This window comes from Camelus ferus, chromosome 12 (genome assembly GCF_009834535.1).
Source record: "Camelus ferus isolate YT-003-E chromosome 12, BCGSAC_Cfer_1.0, whole genome shotgun sequence".
Classification (NCBI taxonomy): Eukaryota; Metazoa; Chordata; class Mammalia; order Artiodactyla; family Camelidae; genus Camelus; species Camelus ferus.
Genome location: NC_045707.1, coordinates 23,261,232 through 23,281,227, shown reverse-complemented (window position 1 = coordinate 23,281,227; position 19,996 = coordinate 23,261,232). Strand labels below are relative to the sequence as shown.

The 19,996-nt window shown below is 53.8% G+C and overlaps 1 protein-coding gene across 1 annotated transcript in view; it reads left to right on the top strand.

Annotated features, from left to right (window-relative positions):
• CTDSP2 (CTD small phosphatase 2) overlaps positions 1-19,932 on the top strand; it is a 28,543-nt gene extending 8,611 nt beyond the window's left edge. Inside the window, exons 4-10 of the mRNA XM_032493242.1 lie at positions 10,526-10,674; positions 12,254-12,292; positions 12,730-12,831; positions 13,412-13,468; positions 15,490-15,582; positions 15,726-15,911; positions 16,105-19,932. Coding sequence (XP_032349133.1) covers positions 10,526-10,674; positions 12,254-12,292; positions 12,730-12,831; positions 13,412-13,468; positions 15,490-15,582; positions 15,726-15,911; positions 16,105-16,230 — 752 coding nt within the window. The 3' untranslated portion in view covers positions 16,231-19,932. The remainder of the gene's footprint in view (positions 1-10,525; positions 10,675-12,253; positions 12,293-12,729; positions 12,832-13,411; positions 13,469-15,489; positions 15,583-15,725; positions 15,912-16,104) is intronic.
• The last annotated feature ends 64 nt before the right edge of the window (positions 19,933-19,996 follow it).

Sequence of the window (19,996 nt, the reverse complement as noted above, 5' to 3'; positions counted from 1 at the left end):
AAGCATTGATGATAAAAGGACCAAAATTGGATCATCTTCCCAGACAGATGAGTGAAATGGCTTCCTGGTACAGCAGGGACAGGGTTATGTGTAATATCAAAAGTTAAAAAAGCTAATGTGGCCCCAAAACGGCCACTTTTTGGAGCCTCGTACAAGGGTGTCACGTCCACAGATGAGAGATTGCGCCCTGGGCTTTGGGGTTAGGTGGGAAGAAGCCAAAGAAACAAACCCACCCTGTCACTTCCCAGTGTGAAGCAAGGTGGAAAGCGGCCTCTTCTAGAGGTTTAGTGAGCCACAGCCCCTCTGGGGGAGCCGGGGCCTTCCTTGTTTTGTGACACCCCTTCCTTTCAGGGAGACAATGCTGATGGCCTGGATTGTCTTCTCGCATGGAGAAATGAACAACAGGTTCCTGTAACTGCCATCCCTAAGAATTAGGGTGGTGACTGGTTTTTCTAGCTCTTGCTTTCTCCCCATAAGGGAGGAATTCTGCATATTCTGCCTGAAAAAGCTCAAACACCTTTCACTGTAGTTGTAACTAGGCCTTTACCATGAGAATCCTAGACTGAGTCTCTCTGGGGCTTTCTTCCCTAGCTTGCTCTGTGGGTGCAGGGTGCACGTCATCGCTCGCTCCTCCTGCCCCACTAGTGCCTCTTCCTTCCTTGCCCAGTCTCAGCCTTGGCCCCTTCATGGCTGCTGAGACTTGCTCCTGTGTCTCCTTTGCAATTGTTCCCCCACCTTCGAGTCAGATAGGGGCCTGTGTGGTGACTTAAGCTTGTGTCTCCTTCCTCTTGAAGGAACCCAAGGGAGCCCCACTAACTGGGCTGCATCGTCTGTGAAATGCCCCCAGTCCGGGCCTGGGAGCGGGCAGTTCTGCTGCTGAGCTTGACTTACTGAGCTCACAGTGGAGCAGGACCTAGGAGTGGCCATGAGAACTCCTCCAGAGACGGCAGAGGCAGGGGTGGCCCTGACTCCTGTCTCCAGGGGTCTTAAACTGGGTGGAAGAGAGGTCCCGTTTCATCCTCTTGGTGGGACCTTCCAAATCCCCAAATCCCTTATGATCACGGACTTTGTTAAAATGGTAAATACAATGGAAGTCACATTTCTGGCCAAGGTGAGTGGATGCTCCCAGCCTTTCTGTGGAGAGTTAATACATGTGTTTGTAACTAAGTATGGGGAAGAAAAGACAATATGGATTTACATACATGTATACATACATACATACATACGTGTGTGTGTGTGTATCCCTTCCTCTTTTTCTCAACTTTTTTCCTCCTAGCTTTCCGGTAAGTTGAGTTACTATCTTTTATTCCCATCTTGGGAAGTTTGGCCCTTGTGATGAAGAAGGGATGACAAGGAGGCAGGGGCAGCAGTTAAAAGTGTTCAGAAAAATTGCTCCAGGAGCAAAATTGGTTGCTTCAGGCCTGGGTGCAAATCCCTGCTTTCCCTGTTCACAGCGAGACTTGAAGAATCACTTTGGTGTGCTGAGTGGCATGTCTGTAAAGTAGGAGTATTGGTCTCTACACTTCTGCAATGCTTGGTACTTGGTAGATAATTGATTAATGTTAACGTCTTTCTTTTTTAGACAGCTAGACCACCGCTGCGGTCCTCTTCCATTCCCCCAAGGACACAGTGCAGACAGCACACTGTCTTGGGGGTTTTATTGTTAAAGACAGGTGGCCAGGGGTCAGAAGGGACACTGATGTGGGGGCTTGGGCCTTCTGGAAGGGTCAGCCTCTGAGGCTTGCAAACAGCCTTGCTGCACAGACCCCTTCTTTGTGTCCCTGTGACTTGGGATGGGGTTTTCTCTGCACTAATGCAAGTAGCACATGCCTTGGGGCTTTTGCCTCTCTGCCCAGCGCCTAGGCATTGGGGGTGGGAGGAGGCCAGGCAGCCACGCGCCTCCTGTGAGGAGTCTGTGAAGTCTAAACCTCTTGCGCAGTTGCTCGGCCCCTCGGAAGTGGGTACAGTGAAGACCTGAGACAACTGCGCTACGTTCTCTGCATTTGCTTTGAGAGTTAATGAACCCGGTGAGAGTCAGTTTTTTTTTTTTAGGGAATTCCAGTAACAAAGAGAAAATGAAACTGGGGTATTGAAGAGAAATAGATGTTCTTAATCTATGTCTTTGCTTCTGTGGTTTTGGGGTACAACCTTGAGAAAGTACAGAAGCAGCATTAAACTGCTTTTCACCCAGTCTCCAGCCAGCCAGTTGGAGAAGCACAGGATTAACTCACTTCTCCTGGGGACATGGGGTTGGGTGTGGCCCTGTCATGATTCCCTCCCTCTTCTGAAATGGAGGAGTAGTTTCCAACTGGAATGCAGAGGAGCTTAGTAACATGCATATCTTATGAAGGAACTAGTAGAAATCAAAATAGAGAAGTTGACTTAGAACTGGAAGCCTCTCTGGACCAGAAGCCAGCTAGAACAGGGCTGCTTTGTCTGCCAAAGTGCCCAGGCCTTCGGGTCTGAGAGTGCCTGCACCAGGTCTGTCATAACGGGATGGGTACTCCGGTGAGCGCACAGCCTCCTGGGTGGGAGGTGCACGTATGTCCTGTTTTACTCGTCAGCTATTCTAGGAGTTAACCTTGAACCTGATCTCTCAGTGGACCTGCTGACATTTCCTTTCCCTTCCCTGGTGCTCCTGGTCCTTCCCTGCCACCCCACCCCCCTACCCCAAACCAGACTTTGCTCTTATTCTCTTTTTATTCAATATCTTCTTTATCTTTTGACATGTAAATAGCTTTGGCATCCTGTAGAATTTGTTCTCTCCCACCTGCACAGTCCTTGGGGAACAAATGTGGCCCCAACCCCAATGAGACCTGGATCTTTTGGCTCGATGATAGAATAGAGCAAGTACCCCTAGAAAGGAAAACCAGACCCTGAGGCGCAAGTCCTTTCCGAGACCTGCGGAGACACTGAGCTGGGGAGATGAGATGGGGAAAAGGGCCAAGGGGATGCTGGCTGACTCACCCTCCAGTCCTGGAAGGGTTAGTCAGGGACCACTGGCAACCTTTAGACATTGGCTTTCAGCCAGGGACACACATCAGAATCTCCTGTGACACTTTCTAAAAATACAGACCCCACCTGGGTCCTACTGAATCAGAGCATGAGCAGGTGGGCCAGGCATACGTGTGTTCCAAATGCTCCCCGTGATTCTGACAGGTGTCCCTGGAGAAGAGCCAGGTGAGTGCAGCAGTGGCCCCAGCTGCCTGTTTAGCCCTGAGCAGGAGGAGTTCCTGGAGGGATCCAGTTTTGCTGTTTAAAGATCCTGTGGTTCCTAAAGGGGAGTCCAAAAGTTTGCTGAACGTGAACGGACAGAGTAATGATTGCCACTTCCCAGTCATGACCACAGACGGTATTGTAGAGCACTTACCGTGGGGCAGGCACTGCCCGAGCGCTTCGTGTCTAGTATCTCACTTAAGCCTCACAGTGACTTTGTGAGATAGGAATGATCCCCACCTGATAGGTAAGGAAACCCCAAGCACCTTATCAGTGGGAACGTGGCTGGTTCCTGTCAGCCAGGCCTGGCTCAGGGTCCCCCTAACCCTGACCTGAACTGCCTCATTTGCATTGTGCATTCCACTTTTTAAAAGTCCTGTTCAGGCTTCAGGTGATCTGAAATCACCTTGTGAGACACCCTGCAGTGTAGACCTTTCCCAGTTGGCCTGTAGGGAAACTGAACCCAGAGTGGTGGTGCCTTAGGCAAGAATACAGGGCTGTTTGAGAGGCTGAAGTGGGGCCAGAGCCAGGCTTCCTGACGTTCAGTCCAGTGCTCTCTCAGTGGACACACCTGTACTGGCTGGCTGGTCCCAGGTGCAGCTGGGATGTGGGCCAAGCTGGTGAGAGACTCTGCAGGCAGGACAGACTCCCGGGCAGACTCCAGTCCTTCTGCAGAGGCCAGCCACGAGAGGAAGGAAGGAAGGAACTGGTTGGCCAACCTCAATGAGAGAAGGAGAGACTGTGTATGTGTGAGAGAGAGACTGTGATTGCTTTTTGTGGAATCCCGGAAACGGCCATTTCCCTGGGTTGGCCCTCCCACTACCTCTGTGTGACCTCTGGGATGAGAAGGAATTTCTATGGTCTGTTTCAATGTGAACATTTTGAGATTGAGACTGAGATAAGGGTAGGAAAGTGCTTTGTACTGAATGACTAGCAGCTGAGACTTACTGAGCATTTGCTAGGGCCAGGACACACCCTGAGCACCTTATAATTCTCACAGCTCTTTGAAACAGGTAATGTTAGTCTTCCCATTTTATGGGTGGTGAAACTAAGGCCCAAGGCTACACTCCTTATATGTGGCTGATTCAGGGTTTAAACCCAAGTCCATGGCACCTGTGTGACCACTGTTCAGTGGTCAGGGGAGAGATGGTTGAGGGTCCCTTGCTTTGTTCTGTGCCTTTGTTCCTCTTGCTCCGTCTCACTCTCACACATGTCACCTAAAGCAGGCTGCATAGCTGGAAGGGAAAGAGGCACTGGATTCTTCAGATCTTTCACCAAATCCAGGCATTCCAGAAATTGGGCAGAAAGCCAAGACAGGGGCTGAAACAGCCACTAAGAGGGTGTTGTGTCCTGCTGGCAGGTTTCTTTTAGCTCCCAGCCTCCCACAGGGGTCTTCTCAGCACCTCCTTGAGGGGAGAGAGGCTCAAGTTGGGCAAGTTTGGCTTCCAGTTCCCCAGGATGACGTCTCTGCCCTAGTGGGAGCTACATAAAATAAAACGGGCAGGGTCCAGTCCTTTGGGTTTCCCTGGATGGCACCTCGGGTCCGTCCCTGCTGCTGCTATAGGGCATCAGATCGCTTCCTGACATCCACCAGGAACATTCTGGCATCGGGCTAGGGGCTGAGCCTGCCGCTAGTGCAGGACCTGCTGCTTTTTCTGGGGGCCCCACCCCTACCCAAGCATGCTTCTAAGGCACGTTAGAGCTGCGCAGGAGGGCGTCCGCCAAAAGGCTGATTCTGAAATCGACAGGTCGTGTTTTAGAAGTTGCCACGAATCCTCTGCTCCCAAAACTGAGTCCTTCTTGAGGGAAGGTCCTTAAAGTTGAGGTCCTATGTTGAGATCAGTGGCAAGATTGCTGAAGAGGGCCCGGAAAAGGCAGGTAGGGTAGTGAGTGGCCTGGGTTCCCCGCCCCCACCCCCCAGGTGGCATTAAGGACACAGAACTGAAGGAAGTCCTCCTTTCTTAGAAGAGAGAGGCAGGGAGCCCTTCTGCCTGGGAAGGGGGACTAATGGAGGTGGCTGCGTAGGTAGGACGACCTGGCCGCGAGGAGGGCACTAGTGTAGAACATGCTGGTGTGAGCCAAACAGCAGGGCTAAAATGACTTTTTAGAAGTCCATGCTTGTCAGCTTCACAGCTGCTCTTTGGGACTTTAGGAACTGGTGGTGAGCGGGGTAAGGCCCCGCCTGCCTTGTCACCTAAAGAGCAGTGTCAGCAGTTAAGCACTGTGGCAGCCGGTGCACCCTCCCTATTGTTTCCAGTCTTTTCGGTGTGGGAGATGTCTAGGCATCTCTCACCTTCTTGTTCCCCTGCCGACTCACCTGCTGGTCCAAGAGCCCTTCCGTCCACCTGGCACTTTAGGGCCTGTCCTTAGCCAAGGCACGGATGCCCCTTGCTGAGGACCTGGGAGGACTCCTCTCCATGGGGAGCCCCAATCAGATGCGTCTTGGCTGCAAGGCCCAGGCAGCTGGCCAAGAAAGGCCGGAAATGCTCCAAATACTCTCCTTCCTCCAATAGCTAAGGGGAGGGAGGCCCCTCCGAGAGGCCATTTTATAGTGATAGCCAGACTAAAGCCTTTGCTGTGGGGGATGGGAGATGGTGGAGAAGGAAGTACTTCTGAGGGCTGAACCAAGAAAGCATCCTTCTACGTGAATGGGCTTGTTGAAACCCGACAGCCATAGATAGAGCTTACCTTCTGCTGAATCCCAGGCGGATGTGTGGAGTTCCTTTGCTGGGACACGAAGCTGTGTTCTTGGCAACAGTGATATCTGAACCTGACCTTCAGAAGAAGGTTAAAAATAGTGTTGTCCTGGCAAAGCCAGTCTTCTTCATCTGTGTGTGTGTGTGTGTGTGCGCGCGTGCGCGCACATATGTGCATGTGTACACACATTCATGTGTGTGCACAAGCTTCTTAAGGGGCAGAGGCAAACGGTGTCCCCACTGGTGCTTCTTGGGGCGGGTGGTGGCGGGGCAAGGGGAGAGGGCACTGTTTATCGCAAATGGAACGGCCTCATTTGCTTTCCTGGTATTTGCAGAATACCAGCTGGGGAGTTTGCAACAGGAAAACAACTTTTGTAGTAAATTTGGGAGAGGGTATAGGGGTGGTTTTGACTTTTTGAAACCTGCTCATGATCAGAGTCCCTGGCACCTTTCTCATCTTCTGTTTTTGAGCTTCAACAACATGCTGGGTACAGGACGGCCCCTGATCTCCTGCTCCTTGCTTCCTGGAACGAGGCCCACAGGGTTGCCAGGCAGTGGTCATCTCCCCTTAGATAGTTCATTAAAGCCAGCACAGCATTTGGCTTTAGTCTGCCCAGCACTGTTACTGTGCAACAGTAAGTTTTGTTTACCCTCTGAGTTAGGAGAGCGAGCGGTCTTGCTGGTATTCACAATTAATGGATGAGGAAACTAAAGCTGTAAGAGGCTGTGTGCCGAGTCAGTAACTGGCAGGGCCTGGACCTCGGCCCAGGTGACCCGTGGAGTGGGGGAGGGGCGGATGCCTCCCACAGGCCCCCTTCTCTGCACACCCTGCCTCGGGAGGAAGCCTCAAGGCAGTGAGCTAGAGGGGTGGCCTGGCTCCCCTGTTCTCGGCTCCCAGTGCACTTTCTCCTTAAGCCAGAGCTCCCCTCATTAGGTGTGCGCTGCTCCTCTCTGACATCCAGCCCCAAACCAGATGTTTGGAGCAGGAAGAGCAGATGCACATCAGCAGCTGAGCAGGAGAGGAGGGCTGAGTGTCCACAAAGCAGGCAGCAGGAGGATGACGGAGCAGGAAGAGCAGTTGACTCTGGGGCCGCATGGCACCCACTGGAATCCTGCCCTCCCTCACTGGGGAAACTGTGCAGTGAAATCCTCACCCGCCTGCAAATCCTCTTGTGCCGGTGTTCCTCTCCTGGGGAGGCGGGGCTGGTGCCCCTTCCCATCACACTCAGAGGGGTGGGGGTGACCTGCACCTGGCTGTCAGGGACACAATGCCAAGCGCTGGCTGAAAGGAGTCCTTTGAAAGGCTTTGACACAAGTCTCAGATCCCATCCCGCTCTGCTGTGTGTTTCCCCTCACCCTTAAACCCACTCTACAAAGTGGATCTTGAACCAAGGCTCCGGGCTTCAGCTCCTCCCCCTCCCCTCCTCCATTGTCCTCTTGGTCTCCCAGAGGTGTGTGCCGGCCAGAGCAGGTGCAGGGCAGGGCTTGGAGGTGGGGGGAAGCCAGCCCCGAGTGCAGTCCCGTCGCCTTGTACTGTTCTACCCTCGCACCTTTCTGGACTGCCTGAGAGGGCAGCACAGGAATGGGGGCTGGACCCGAGCTGATTCTTCACCAGCCCAGCCTAGAGAGGAGTAGAGGAAATGCTCTGAGGGAACTTGAGAGGCCCCGCCATCTCCCAGTTGTTGTAGGAGTAAAGGTACCCGGTGCCCGAGCTGTACTTGTGAAGGGCCCTGGCTCTGGGTTCAGGGAGATCTGGGCTCAAATCCTGGCTCTGCTGTCCTGCTACCTGTGTAGCCTCGAGCAGGTTACTTACCCTTCTGTGCTTCAGTTTCCCGTCTGTAAAATGGGGGATTGGTGCCTGCACATGGGTTTGTAGTGAGGATTAAACGAAGTGATGATGTCAGGTATTTTAACACAGGCTTGGCCCATTATCAGTGCTCAGTTAACAAGCCCAAGGCCCAGAAAGACCAAGTGGCCTTGCCTCAGGTGCTCCGCTCCTCAGAGCCCACCTCCCTCTCATCACAGAGAGGAGCCCTTTCTAACCCTTCTAGGCAGTTGCAAATCTATGAAGGCTTCCATAGGCCCCCGCTCTGTGGAAGTGACAGTTACCGAGCACCTGCTGCTCAGAAGACCAGAAGCCGATTAATGTCCCCAGCTGAGGCCGCTGCAGGCTCTGTCAGGAGGGCGCCGTGTTGGGGGGGAGGCCAGAGAGGCCCTGATGGGTTCTCAGTGGCAGTGTTTGTAAAAGGTAAGGAGGACGGGCAGCCCAGAGAAGGGCTGAGGGCAGCAGGCTCCAATGGCAGGGGCAGTGAGGGACGTCAGGTACCCACCCTGACGTTACAGCTCTGGAGCGCCCTCCCCCATCGCCTGCCCCCGAGGTTAAGGCATTCTTGGTCTCTGAGGCCCAGGGGCTGCCTGGTCACATTGTGTTTTTGAGAAGACCCTCCTCCCCTGCAGAGTCCAAAGCGCGCTGAGGAGCCTGCGCCCCGTCTGCGGCTGAAGTGGGGCCTCCCGCGGTGGGCACTGGCGGGGCCTCTCCGTGGCCCCAGGCAGCTGCCCCTTAACCCTCCTGCCTCTCAGGATTACTCAGCCTTCACAGCGTCTGTCACTAAGATGCTGAGTGCATCTTGATGGCCTCTCTTCAGGAAAGGCTTGGGCTGTGTGGCCTTTTAAGAAAGGCTCGGTGCCTGGGTTAAGCCTCTGATTGTGGTTCTGCGTGAAGAAACCATAAACCAAAGGAAAAGCGATGGTTCAGCTTTGGTCTTGGAGCTTTGTGTCAGCTTCTGCTTGAGTCCCTGAGCTTGGAATTGAATATGGGCTGTACAGGCAGGTGGAGAAGCTGTCCTTTCCCTCCAGTTTCCGCATAGATTATTCAGAGTAGGAAAAAGTCCAAGGAACCGCTCATCTTGCTGTCTCTAAGTGTGGGGCTCTGCTCTCAAGTTTGTCTCCTTGATGTGGAGGCCTGGGGCAGGGTCTCCAATGCAACGTCCTCCTTCAGGACAAACTCCCCAGTCCCTGGAAATCTTGGTTCTACCACCAGGGCCAAGAGCTCCAGAGTGGTATCTAGGTTTTTAGGTTAATTCCTGGAGAAGCCTGATCATTTTCTAAAAGATTTCTGACGGTCATACCAGTGTCGAGGAATCTGGTCTGACCCTAGGAGTGGGGGGAGAGAGCTCTGGACCGAACCGGCCCGGGGTGCCTGGCCTGCACCTGGAGTCAGAGCTGAGTCGGTTGTCCTGGGGCCGTGCTGACTGCCACTTGACTGGATGGTCACTGGCCATTTCCTCACCCTCAGCCAAGGGGAATCGAGTTTGGTTTTCTCTCCTCTCCAGGGGCTCAGGCAGCCAGCAGCTGGGTGTTAAACGGACCCTCCCATCACCTCTTCCACGGGGGCTGCCTCCAGGCGCAGATGCAGCGCATGTTCTGAGGACTGAGCCGAGGGAGCTCAGCCCTGCTCCTGAGGGCCCACCGCGTTGCCTCCCTCTTCCCTTCTCAAACCTAGCAACACAGGGAAGGTTGTCCTCAGCAGGTACGTTGTTTGTCTTACCCCGCCCCGCAAAGACAGAGGCACTTCCGGTGCTGATTTTCCCGCACAGTAGTTCGCCCTGTGCTCTAAGTTGAGCGGGCGGATTTCATCCTTAGGCCTTGCGCCCGCCCTAGCCGGGGCAGAATGAGGACCATCTGGCGGCGGTTGTGCAGCGCCACCTCCTGGCCGCAGTACCCATCCTGTCTTCCTAGTCTTGCTCAACAGATGCCAGAACAGCTCATCTGAAATAAAAGGAACTTGGAAAAGTTATTCCAAAGTCCATTTCTGGTTGATCCTGTAATGCCCATAGCTTTTTGTATCAGCTTGACCTTTCGGGGGCTGCCTTGCTGAGCCTCCCGTTGCAATGGCTTTGTATCTCCAAAGCCCGAATTGTCAAGGCAGGACTTAGCAGCTGTAGTCTAGAAGCAGGGACATCAGCCTAGAACCCAGCGCTGGATGTGTGTGTCCCAAGAGGGTAATCTGCCTGTGGTCTTTGAGGGGAGGGAGTGTTAAGGAAAGTAGCTGGACTGTGGAAAGGAGACAAGGGTGTGGACAAAGCTTGTTGCTTCTTGTTGGGGCCACAGCTGTTCTGTTTTCTAGTCTGTTGTAGTCTGGGCTCAGTGCTGCCACTGACCTGGAGTTGAAGGAAGCTGTCGCAGACGAGGACCGCCCTAACGTGAGGGCTGTTGCTTACTCCCTTCTCCAGGACGGGTAGTCTTCTGGGAACTGGAGTTGGGGAGGATTTTTGTTTCTGTGAATTGATTTTGAGGGTTCCCTCAGTGTGCTGCTTACCAGAGTGGATTCTATACCTCTCCCCATATTTCAGTGCCCCTCCCTGCCATGGAATGCAGAGCAAATTCCCTGCGGCTCATTTCCCAAGCCAGGGACTGGGGGTTCCTGCTGTTTCTGCTTTACAGAGAAGCTGTTGGAATAAGCATGTACATTTCACTCTTGACTATATTTGGTTGTTTGCCAAGCACGTGCCAGGTGCCCTGGCGGAGCTGACAGACCAGAGGGGATATGGTATGGGGGTACATGGGGACCAGTGCCCTGCGGCTGATGCCTTCTGTCTTTCCCTCCACTCTAGGCCTGGTCTCCAGGTCCTCTCCTAAGAAACCTCGTGGACGTAACATCTTCAAGGCCCTTTTCTGCTGTTTTCGTGCCCAGCATGTTGGCCAGTCAAGCTCCTCCACTGAGCTCGCCACGTACAAGGAGGAAGCCAACACCATTGCTAAGGTAGCTGGAGCACAGTGGTGTGATGCCAGCAAGGATGGGACTGCTGGGGGGTGGGGGTGGGGTCCCTGCAACCATGGCAAGTGGGCAAGGCAGCCTTGCCTGAGTCAGATCTTTGGCCCAGAGGAGGCCCTTTTTCCTTCCAGTAGTGGTCCATCCTCTTCCTGTTGATTCGCACTTGTGGTGTGGGCCATCGGATGTCCCTGTGGTTTCTGCGGGTTTCTGCGGGTCCCTGCAGTCCAGATCCTTCCAGCTTCCAGGAATGGTGCAGGCACTTTGCATATATTATCTCCTGAGACCCACAGCAGCCCTGCAGGGAGAGTCAGGATTCCTGCTCACAGACCTGGAAACGGACTCAGAGGGTTTATGCAGCCTCTGAAGGGCTAATGGGTAATAAATGAGTGTCAGGGTTTGAACTCAGATCTCTCTGGCTGTAAGTCCTGTGACTTGTTTTTTCACTTTGCAAAGATACCTTCCAAGTTACTCAACTTTCAGGGAACCAAGGAGTTGAAATTCCGTCACACTCCATAACCCTTTCCGGCATTCTCACCTGTACCTGTGAGGGACATTTGAAAATGTGTGGGTATTTTTGATTCTCATAAAGGCCAGAAGATATGTCTGGCATTTCAAAGGTGGGGACAGAAATCATTCTGCCCCCAGTGCCATTGGTACTTCTTTCCAAAACACAGGTCTAGCTGTCCTTTCTCTGTTTCAAAACCAAGCTAAAGACATATACATTGATGAAAATCACTTCCTTATTCAGTAGGGAAAAATGGTTAAACAAAGTACAACAGTACAGTACTACTAAACGAGTAATTTTACAGAGTTCACAGTAATGTGGAAAAGTATTGAATTATAACATTGAGTCAAAAAGCAGAATGCAAAATTATATATCACGAGGAAAAAAGACTACCAGAATAAGCCTGAAGGAAAGGCACTAAAATGCCAGCATTAAGTTTTTCTAAGTGCCAAGAGTTTAATTTTTCTTCAGGGTTTCCATTAAGATCACTTACTACTTTTTACAACCATAACATTTTTATTATTGGCAAAAGACGAGAAAAGCCTTTCTCTGCACTCCACCTCCCCTCAGACTCCGGGACCCGCAGTGTGGGTTCGGGTTGGCTTACTTAGGTTTTGTAGGGGCCCCACACCCACCCTTCCCCCAGGAAACCCCCCAAAGTAGGACGTAGAAAACACATGTTCTCAAAGAGAAGACTGAGGACTAAGCAAGAGGCTACACCCCCGAGATGAGGAGTTGTGATTTTGGCTCTGCCTCTCCCTCCAGCGCCTCATCAGCTGCCCGAGTTCCCTGTTCCTCAGAGGAACTAGGCGGTGGCAGCTGAGAACATGGGCACTGCCTTCTCCATCCTCCATCAGGCCTCTTGTGGAAAAGAGGCTCTGGTCTTTCCCCTTTCATACCCAGCTCTTAAGGAAAGTCACTTCTGTCATGTCAGGACCTTCCCAGGGGCTGGGGTTTTGGGGAGAAAATTCCCCTCCAGGCCTGAGGCCAACGCAGTGGGCTTTAGACAGACGGGGAAGGTGCTGGCGGGCCGGCGCTGACCCCCCCCCCTCTCTCCCACAGTCGGATCTGCTCCAGTGTCTCCAGTACCAGTTTTACCAGGTATGTGAATCTGACAGGGTATGTGCTCAGAAGCCCCCAAATCCTGTGGTCCCTGCTAACCCCGTTGGTGATGCCCTCATTCCTCGGTGCCTTGTTGGCTACCTCCCAGCCCTGGGAAGCTATTTGTCCCAGATACTTGCTGAGGGCCCGCTGTGTGCAAGGCGTTAGATTGTGGGGGGACAGCTGGTCTCTACCCCAGGACAGCCCCGGCTTCCATCCCCCATCTCCAGATCACTTCACAGTCCCCGAGGGAGGCGGGAGCATGGGGCCAGCTCAGTCTCTTCCCTCTCTACTCTTGGCATTTGAGTGGCCCCTTTCCTGGGCTGAAGTGGGGGTCTTCCTTCTCCTTGGTGAGCCCAGGTCTTCCCAGAGTTCTGCTGAGGGAAATAATTAGTCTTTCTTGGTGGCAGATCTCAGTAGCCTGGCTCTGGTTTTAGATCCCAGGGACCTGTCTGCTTCCAGAGGTGACAGAGGAAGATCAAGGAAGAATCTGCGTGGTCATTGACTTGGATGAAACCCTTGTGCACAGCTCCTTTAAGGTAACTCCACATCTGGAACACTGCCTACACCCATCTTGGGCTGAACTGTGAGCCCGACTCCAGGTGCCGTGAGGCAGCCTGAAGCTGATGGAAGAGTGGTCCGAAGGGGGAGAGCCGGACCCTGGCATCTGGCCACACTGGCATCGCGGATACCTGGAGGCCCCACCAGGCAGTGTTGAGTGGGAGCCCCTACTCTCCCCGGTCTCTGCCAGTAGGCTGCAGCTGACCCTGTCACGCAGCACAGGAGCCACCAGGCTCTGTGCGGGGCAGGCCTCAAAGAGAGGTTAAGTCAGCCTTGGACCTTGCACTTTTATCAGGATGTTTGTTAACTCAGAAAGGCCTGGAAACTCTCAGCTCAGGTAGAATTTGTGGGTGTGGGAAGTAGGGAAAAACCGCAAGGGGTATTGCACCCTGTCCTGGGGTGAGGACCACTTAGTGAGGCGCAGGAGCTTCCTGGAGCCTCTGAGATCTGTCCCTCCCTGCCTTTCCCAGGGGACGGGGTAGTGGATGTGACAGGGACTAGGGTGTGGCCAGGCTTCTTGTCCCTTCCCATGTGCTGACTGACTCCTCTGCCTTCCAGCCGATCAACAACGCTGACTTCATAGTGCCTGTGGAGATCGAGGGGACCACGCACCAGGTGAGCCCCTGGCCGGCGCGCCCAGCCCAGTGGCCCGGGGTCCTCCGCCCCTTGGGCTTGTGTTCCATTGGTTGATTATTTCCTGCAACTTCAGCCTCTCCATTTTTATTGGTACTTTTCGTACTGGAGGCTTTCTCATCTTAAAAAATTCAGCCTCTTATCCCTCGCTAGCTGTCACCTTCTTTCTCTTTGCAGCCAAGCTGTTTAAAATTAAATATTACCTAATAATATTAATAGTTATCGTTCAGTTATCTCCCCTGCCCTGTATGTGGCCAGCACTGTTACATGATGTATTACATTTTCTCTAATCCTAAAAAGTCGGTATCTCTGCCTGCTACAGACAAGGAGGCCAGTGCTAGCGGTCTCCTCTCCTCCCCTGTCCACCCCTGCCATCGAGCTGGTGGATTTGTTCCTCTCGAGCTCAGACATCTCCTTCTCTGTAAAGCTTTCTCCAGTTCCCCTGCCTTGGGGTCCCTACACTGGATTTTGCCCTAGTAGATGGTCAGTTCACATCTATCAAAGAGCACTTGAATCTAAGTAAGAACAGGCATAACCTGCTTGGTCCGGGGTTAAGGATCCTGTGGTGTTGGTAATGAAAAACCATTTCCTCAGACGCTTGCTCAGAAGGCCTGCCAGCTGGCCTGAGAGTCAGGGACCATCAGGAACAATGCCCTGGTAACCCCAATGCTTATTTTCTTGGCCTGATCAAATAGAAGGGTTACTTGTAGGGAAATGGGGTTTGAGGTGTCCATGGGTGGTCATCACTGTCCTGTGTCCATTAGAAGCTTTTTTACATCCCTCCACCCTCCTCCCAGCTCAGGTGCTCCACCATGCGCAGCGCCGGACTCTGCCCAGCAGCCCTTACAGTCTAGGTGAGGGCGTAGAGATGTACAAATCCCACAGGGAAAAGACAAAGGCGTATCTTCGACCAGGCAGATACACACTGTGAGCTCATGTTAACGAGGTGTGAGTGATGGAAAAGGGATGAGATTAAAATAGGGGTGGGGGGCCATCTACCTACTGAAGGTGGGTTTTCAGCAGTGAGTGGTGGGAGGGTGCCAAGCTTGATGAACAGCCAGGCAGAGGGAAGGACTTGTTGAAGGTTGAAGAAATGGCAAGCGAAAGGAGGCCCAGTTGTGGTACCTGGAGCAGAGGGTTCCTGCCTTAGAGCTGGGGGTTCCGGCGGGGCCAGTCCGGGCCACCTCCAGGAGGGAGAGTCACGGCAGGCACGTGCTCTCCGGGCAAGGAGTGGCGGGGGGAAGAGGAACTTTGCGGGGATGGTTCTGGCAGCCGTTGTGTAGGCTGGAAGAGAGGGAAACATGGATGGAGGCAGGGAAGCAATAGACAGCAGACCTGTGAGGGACAGGCAGCCAGGGAACCTTTTAGGCTAAAATGTACAAGATTATGAAAGGTGGACTCGAGTGTTAGGGGTGGCTGCTGGCAGGAGCAAGCACAGAATAGGTGGGGGTCACCAGAGCAAGATACTGCAGGGTGTCTGATCTGTGGTCACTGAGGAAAAAGTCACTTCCCTTGGTGCATTTCAGAGAAGCTCTGTGAGGGTGTGAGGTTTCGGGAAGTATCTGCAACTTTGCCTGATGGGGACCTGGACTGCCTGTCCTGCCAGAGCCAAGGACAGGAAACTCCCACAGAGGCTGTGGCTGGATTCAAGTAATCCAGGATAGGCTGTGTCCATCTGTGAGGCCTATTCTTGATTACTTGTTTCTGGAGGCAGCTGATGGTCCGCCGCCGGAAGCAGAGATGGCTCCTGGGACATAGGCGTTTGCGTTTCCTCCTGCGCTGGGTCGGGGTTGGGCCACGGAGCCGGCAGAGGCCTGGTGAGGAGGCGACGCCCACGCCCCAGTCTAGGGCAGAAGGCTTCCAGCCAGGTGGCCGCAGAGGCTTGGGCTGGGGGGTCTGGACAGAGTAAGGTTAAACCACCTGTTGCTCTTGGTGGTGACAGTGACCGAAGCTGTGGCGCTTCCCCCTCCCAGGGATGAGCAAGCCTCTCTGCTTTTCCTCAGGTGTATGTGCTCAAGAGGCCTTATGTGGATGAGTTCCTGAGACGAATGGGGGAACTCTTTGAATGCGTTCTCTTCACTGCCAGCCTGGCCAAGGTACCTGGGGGCAGGAGGGGAGTAAAGAACCAGGAGCAGGTGTGGCAGCTCCATGCATGGTCCAGCAGCTCCTCGCTGGTCCACAGGATGCCACGGGGAAACCAGGACTGCACCCAAACAAAAAGCATCTTCTCTTCTCCCAGTACGCCGACCCTGTGACAGATCTGCTGGACAGGTGTGGGGTATTCCGGGCCCGCCTGTTCCGTGAGTCCTGTGTGTTCCACCAAGGGTGTTACGTCAAGGACCTCAGCCGCCTAGGAAGGGACCTGAGGAAAACCCTCATTCTGGACAACTCACCTGCTTCTTACATTTTCCACCCAGAGAATGCTGTGAGTGTTGCAGACAAGCCCACCCTGCAGGGGGTGGGAGAGCCACTGCCCTAGGAGGGTGGGGGGTGGGGGAACCGTGGGCTTGATGGCGGAGCGCACCACCCCGGGGGGCGCAGCCGCCCGCCAGGGGCTTGGGGCAGGGGCGGGAAGGAATGGCCGCCAGGAGACGCAGGCCGCCTTCTGCCTGCCCCAGGTGCCAGTGCAGTCTTGGTTTGACGACATGGCGGACACTGAGTTGCTGAACCTGATCCCCATCTTTGAGGAGCTGAGCGGAGCAGAGGATGTCTACACCAGCCTTGGGCAGCTGCGGGCCCCTTAGCCTTCCCTGCTGCCAAGCAACGGCCATCCCAGTAGGGGACTTTCCTACACTGTGCCTTTATGATCAGCCTGACAGAGCGGAAGCTGGAGCATCTCACCAGATGAGGCCTGGAAACAGAAGTGATTGGAAAGAGCTTTAGGACAGGTTAGATGCCAAGTGGGCAGATAATCAGACCAGCGTTACCCAGAGCTGCCGGCTCCCCGAGTTGGGTTTCTGAGATGTAAGAGTGAGAGAGAGACAGAGAGAGTGAGAGTGACAGAGAGAGAGTGTGTGTGTGTGTGTGTGTGTGTGTGTGTGTGTGTGTGTGGCCTTGAACTGTGGCCCCGGGATATAAATGTTTCAGGTTGGGGGAGAAGCTGAGTGATCAAGACTTCCCTAGTCAATCTGTCTCCTCTCTGGTCACCCTGAGAGCCACTGAGCTCAGTGGGGATGAAGACTATTGAAGGCTTCGTTGCCAAACCCACGGCCTTTCCTCAGCGTTGTAAGGCTTACGCCAAGGAGAAAGGAAGGGTCAGAGGCTGCCCCGGGTGTCCACTAGACACCTTCCTGAAACCTTTCTCCGGCCAGCTGCTGCAGACAAAGAGGATGTTTCTGGGAAGATGAAAGCTTGTTTCCAGCCCGCAGGGCCGTCAGGTCCTGTGGCCCGAGGGCTTCCCTCGCCTCTGGCCGAGCGCCTGGCACAGGCCCCTTCCATGTCTCCCCAGGGCTTGGGTGCTGGGCCTGCCTTCCTCAGCACCTGGCCATAGTCTTGAACCTGTGGGGAAGGAGGTCTTCACCCTGCCCTGGAAGAGGACAGATAACTGATTTCCGTTCTTTTGACTCTTTTAAAAATTCTTTCTAGACATGGAGTGTTGGGCCTGTTTTGTTTCTGACAGAGCTTCAGTCCTGGGCCCAAGATGAATGTGGGAAGCCCTGGGGGTGCAGGGACACAGAAAATCCCCAAAGCATGAATGTCTGTGTCCCCTCAGCTTACAGAGCGACTGAGCTCGGGACTGCGTCCCTAAGTCTGCTCTTCAGGGATCCTGCTGGTGCTGGTGCAAGGACTTTGTTCCCAGGTTGGGGAAGGGCGCTGTGTGTCCCACCCTCCTGTTTCTCGGACAGGGCTCTTTCTCTTGCGTCTTCCCGCAGGGCCTGGCCTGTGCCGATCGCGCTCCTCTTCACCCTTCCTGGCTGTGGCTCTTGCGCTCCGGGGCCTCAGGCACTCCTGCGTTTCCTGGCCGAGGGGATGGGTGTTCTCTCCGTTTAGTTTGCCAACCTAACGTGCGTGCCTCTTGCCAATGGTAACAGGTGTGAGTGAGCCCTTCACACACCTGCGCTTTGCGTGTCTCTTTGCTTTCAAAGTTTCTTAATAGTGAATGCTTTAAAAAATAGTCAAAATGGATGTTTCCCCAGGATGGAAAACGAAAGGGGAAGTGCTGCTGTAATTGGGAGCACAAGGGGCCCCCAGAAGGGAGCCCCACCTCAGCATCACTGCCTTAACCGTGGCCTCCCCAGGGCTGGGGGGGGTTGTCTCCTCCCCGCCTTCCCTCTGGGCAGGAGGGAGTTCCTGTCCTCGTCTCTGCTCTCCCTGGAGGCAGGTGTCACAGAGCATTTGCAAATCGCTTCAGGTGCAAGAACACTGCCCACTCAGGACTCATCCCCGTTACCCTTTTCCATTTCCACACACAGGGGCCAGTCTGAGGAACTCGCCGGCTTCATGAAAACCAGGTGTTGGACCGGCAGCAGGTTCTGACTGGCTAGCCTCTCTCTCTAGCTTTGTGGTGTCACCTCCCCACCTTGTCCCAAGGTTGTGAGGCCTTGTCTTTCCCTTTGGTGTCACATGAGCAGAGCAGGGTCCCCAAAGTCCGTGTGGTTGTTTCCTAGCATCATTTCCTGGTGCCTGTGGGATTCTGCTGCTGCGGGCGGAGGAAGAGGGCCCCAGGCCTGGCCAGGAGCGATGTCCCTGGGGGAAAACGGGAGCTTCGGATTCTAAGGCCCTGGCCTAGACCTCTATCCTAATGTCGCGGGAGAGTCCTCTCTCCCAAGCCCCATCCTAAGGGGATAGCTCTTGGGCCAAATCTTTGCCATGGGGTCCAGCCAAGCTTTTCTGACTGAATAAGCAATAAGAGGCTCTAAGCTTACCCAGTTCCTAGGAGCCTTTCTGCCCTCCTTTGGTCTCCACGTTTCTGGATGAAGGAAGAGCCTGTGCCTCCTGCTTCCCTAGCAGGCTTGTCCACGTGCTCTGAGTGACTCGTAGCCAGAGCCCAGGTTAGCTTGGTGGGTGTCCCCGCTGCTTCTGCATGAAGCCCCAGCTCTACAGGCCTCGTTCCCATCAGAACCTGCCCTGCCCACCTGCAGTTCCTCACCAGAAATGCCACATTCTCATTTACCCCCTCCTTCCTCCCCTGGAGAAGCAGCTCGGCCAAATAAGTCTAAACAGGGTCCATCCTATGGACCAGAGCCATCCTGAAGTCATTATTTGCATTCTGGTTTCCAGTTTCACAGTGTGTTAGGGGCAAGTGATGATTGCAAAACTTGCTCTGTAGAGGAATCAGGCCAGACTCATATGGAGGAGGGCAAGACTGGGAGAGAGCTAGTGCACCCAGGATCTGTTCCCGGGTTTCCCACCAACCCTTCCTGTTTGAGGCTGGTCTTCAGGAAGTAATAAGCCAGCGCACCTGGTCAGCCCCAGTTCAAGCCATGCCAGGAATCTGCCCACCTGCCAGGTTCAGTTCTTTAAGGTGCCTCTTCAGGGACACAGTGTGTCTCTCTGATTGGGCTTCTAAATCAAAAGCCTGATGTTCGTGTCCCTCTCATAGGGGGAGCTTTGGACACAGGACCAGTTTGGAAAGGGTCAGGTAAGAGTTTCTACTCTGCACATTGTAGAGGGGACACTCTGTAGGCCCATGGGTCCCTTACTATAGAGATTGAATAAATTTGCTTTCAGTTAACCTGGGACCTTGTCTTTAATTCCCTCCTTCCTCCCAAAGCTTTTGACCATTTTGTAAGTGTATAAATTCACCTCTGAACAGCGGCCCAGAAGCTTCTCTGTGCTAAAAGCATGGGAAGTCTAAAGGCAGTCATTCCTTAGGAGATGGATCCTGTTCTGTTTTGCTGCCCCTGCCCTGTTCCTGAGGCCTCGTTCAGGAAGGCAGCCCCCCCCCACCCCCCCCCGTCAGGCTGTGCCCACATCCCGTGTCCCAGCCAGGTCAACTGTCCGAGGAAGGTCAGCCTGTTTTCCCTTCAGGTCTTCAGGTCTTCAACTTACCACTGTTGTCCCTCAGTCGCCTTTTTTGTAAAATGGAGTTTTATTTTTGTCCTTTGTATTTGTTCAATGCCAGTAAATACTCGCATTCAAGCAGGGGAAGGGAGGCGGAGGTCTGCCACGCTGCCCGTTCCTTTAATGCTGTCGGGCCCGCCCCTGGGGCAGACCCTCCTCTCGGGTGTGAGCTTCTGTGCTCGTCCTTATCTCCAGTTTGACACGTTTCCACGTCGTGCCACTTAACCCCCTTCAAGATGCCGTTCGGAGGGGTGGGGGAGATCTGCTTCCCACTGGGCTGGGCTGTGGGGTTCTGACTACCTTGCTTACAGATTCATGGTTTGATAAATCTGTTGTATTCAAAAACTTGAAATGTAGGACGCCATTAAGTGTCTGTTTATATTTTTGGAATATTTGTATTACTTACAATTAATAAAAGTGGGTTTAAAAAACCCATCTGTGAATGGGAGCTGACCCTTCAGTTGTTCATTCGGGCACTACCCCCTCCTTCCCTCAAAACCCCTTCTG